This window comes from Atta cephalotes (assembly GCF_000143395.1).
Source record: "Atta cephalotes unplaced genomic scaffold scaffold00058, whole genome shotgun sequence".
Lineage (NCBI taxonomy): Eukaryota > Metazoa > Arthropoda > Insecta > Hymenoptera > Formicidae > Atta > Atta cephalotes.
The window spans coordinates 1,176,827-1,179,721 of NW_012130122.1; the positions used below are offsets into that span (position 1 = coordinate 1,176,827).

A 2,895-nucleotide genomic window follows, 5' to 3' on the forward strand; every position below is an offset into this window, starting at 1 on the left:
CGTGCGTGCGTGCGTGCGTGCGTGCGTGCGTGCGTGCGTGCGTGCGTGCGTGCGTGCGTGCGTGTGTGTGTGTGTTTATGTGCGTGATATAAATAAAGGATTTATCTATACATACTTTAATCAGATCTGATAAGTACAATTTCAAAACTTTTTGTATTTTTTCAAATTTTCTAGCTTCTTTATATGGTTTCTGCGATTCTGCATCCAGCTTCAAAATACATTTAAATGCATCAGGCAAATGCGTTATACATAATTGTACCACGCCATTAAATGCTAAACATAATATTTGTAATAAAATTAATACAATCATTTGAAAAATAATTTAGTAATTTAAGAACAAATAAAATAAAACAAAACTAACTTGCACTTCCTTCTATTTTATATTGCATTGTATTTGATGATACTGCGACATTATTCAAAGCTGCATGAAAGACCTCTATAACACATTTAATAGTATCAATTGATCTAAAAGGGATAATACACGGTTATTTTGTTATTAATTCAATAAAAATAACGAGAAAAAACTTACTTATCAGTTTGTATTTCTTGTTGCCAAATTTTCAATAATTGCATAGTAATTTTTTTAGAATTACTTTCGGTTTCTTCTAATGAAAGATCACTATCGTAGCTAGCAATCTGGATATTTAATAATATTATTAAAAAGTACAAAAAATAGTTAAAATTATATTTAATAAAAACATACCTCTAAATTTTCTTCAGAAATGTATGCATCATCCAAATTTACTGAAGAATCATCATCATCATCATCATCATCATCATCATCATCATCATCATCATCATCAACATTTGATATTCCAAAGTCCAAAAGATTTTTATTATTTTCTTTCATATATTTGTAAAAATCAGAATCAGTATCTTGCTTTATTAATGATATTTTATATTCAGAATTCAAATTATTCTCGCTATGATCGCTATCTCTATTAATATCATTATCAAGCAGTTCGTCTTTATGTAAAAGATCTATATAAAAGAATACCATAAAGTTGAAGTAGTACTTAAAGTATCAAACAAATTCTAATATTTTTAATCATACCTATGTTTTTACTTGTTTCATCACTATCATATATATCACTATCTCTATTATTTTCAAAATCTTGTTCAAAGAACTCTTTCATAATTAATTTACTCAAATTTCTTTTCTTTTTTGTATTAACTGCCATTGTCCCTTTTCCTAATTTAAGAGGTCCTTGTTTCATTTTTTTCATTTTTCTCATTTTCATTTTTAAGATGAATAAACTTCTTTGACTAGCTCAACTAACCTACGAAAAACTATCATAGAAAAATATAAATTGTAAATACAAAATATAGTTAGTATACGACCAACACACGTGAGCAAGAGAAAAACACGTGCATAACCTTTTCATTTCTCACTTTTTTATTTTCAAACAGTAACAATTATATATAATAAAAGTTTTGTTTTTCTTACCTGTATTCTTTACTTCACTGAATTATTCACACATTGAAAACATTAAATATATGTTCATAAATTTGTTTTGCAATTCAATTTTCCGACGCTTCATCAATAATGTCATCTGTTGATAACGTGATACGTAATTCTATAAAATTGATATTGGTGTCGCTAGTATATGACAATGAATTTTTGAACTCGACCAAGATAAGTATACGAACCTTCTAAAATTTTTAAAGTGAATTGTCACTCTGAAAAGTGAAATCTTATTCAAGATTGAAAATGGGACCACTTTTATTCAAGACTGGCTTTATTTTTTATAGAATGAAATTCCACTCCAAAGAATTTAGAGAATATGCATACATATGATGCCGCGCATGCGCGGGAGTGTTCGGGTTCCGCAATCGGTGCAAATAGCGCAATTAGGTGCAAAACGGCACAACGGCCGCGGCGCATTACTACTATCACTGGTCACTGTCACTGTACGTATATCACAGACGTTACAGTGTGTGGAGTGTGGAGTTGTGGATCTTACTGATTCATGATTGCGCTGATCGGATCGCGTTTATCTCCTCGCGTTGTTTCGCGTTTCGCTAGCGTTTCTAACCTCAAATCATGGGCGATTCCGAACAAGATCCGGGTGATCGAATCGATGGCGACAATCAGAAGAACGATAAGATGTTTACTCTGAAGAAATGGAACGCCGTGGCTATGTGGAGCTGGGACGTCGAGTGTGACACCTGTGCCATATGCAGAGTCCAGGTTATGGGTAAGCTACGTTTTGGTTATGTTTTTGTCAACTCCGCATCATTTCGCTTCCGATTTGATCTTCTATTTCATCTATTTCGCTCCGTTATAGAAAACGTTGCGTTACTTATGTTACATTAATTATGTAATCACGCATTTATGCAGTAAGAATTAATTTATATTTTTTACTTCAAAACATAACAGCAAAAAGTGTTATTTATTTCTATCAGAGTTTCTACCAATATAAATTTAATCTTAACTTTTTATTCTTTATCTTTTTCTAATTCTAAACATTTGAAAAAAGTTAAATCGAAGTTAAAATTAATATATATTGTTAGAAAGGCATTATCATGTTATAATGCAAAATTTTTGTTGGCATTTTATGCCAATAATATATATAACATAATATGTAAATAGTGTATCAATCATGAAACTTTTTTCCTAGGAAACGTGAAAAATAAAAAATTTCTCCATTAACTTCAAACTTTGGTTAAAATTTTCACTTTTCACTTTCCATCTTAGAAATAAAGTTTCATAATTGATATCCAAAATGATTACACATCACCTAGAAATCAAAAAGAATTTGTTATTTCCTAATGAAACATATCATAGATGATCAACATATAATATAATTAACTTTCATCTCGATTTAACTTATTTTTATTTTTCTTAAACTTAAAAAGAGAAAACTAATAAAGAGAAAAAAAGTTTAAACCGAG

At 29.8% G+C, this 2,895-nt stretch overlaps 2 protein-coding genes across 2 annotated transcripts in view; both read left to right on the top strand.

The window, feature by feature from the left end:
- Positions 1–253, top strand: part of LOC105623483 (protein PAT1 homolog 1) — a 12,448-nt gene extending 12,195 nt beyond the window's left edge. The window contains exon 10 of the mRNA XM_012204878.1: positions 175–253. Within this exon, the coding sequence (XP_012060268.1) occupies positions 175–253 (79 nt within the window). The remainder of the gene's footprint in view (positions 1–174) is intronic.
- A 1,791-nt stretch (positions 254–2,044) lies between these two features.
- Positions 2,045–2,895, top strand: part of LOC105623485 (RING-box protein 2) — a 55,850-nt gene continuing 54,999 nt past the window's right edge. The window contains exon 1 of the mRNA XM_012204880.1: positions 2,045–2,198. Within this exon, the coding sequence (XP_012060270.1) occupies positions 2,045–2,198 (154 nt within the window). The remainder of the gene's footprint in view (positions 2,199–2,895) is intronic.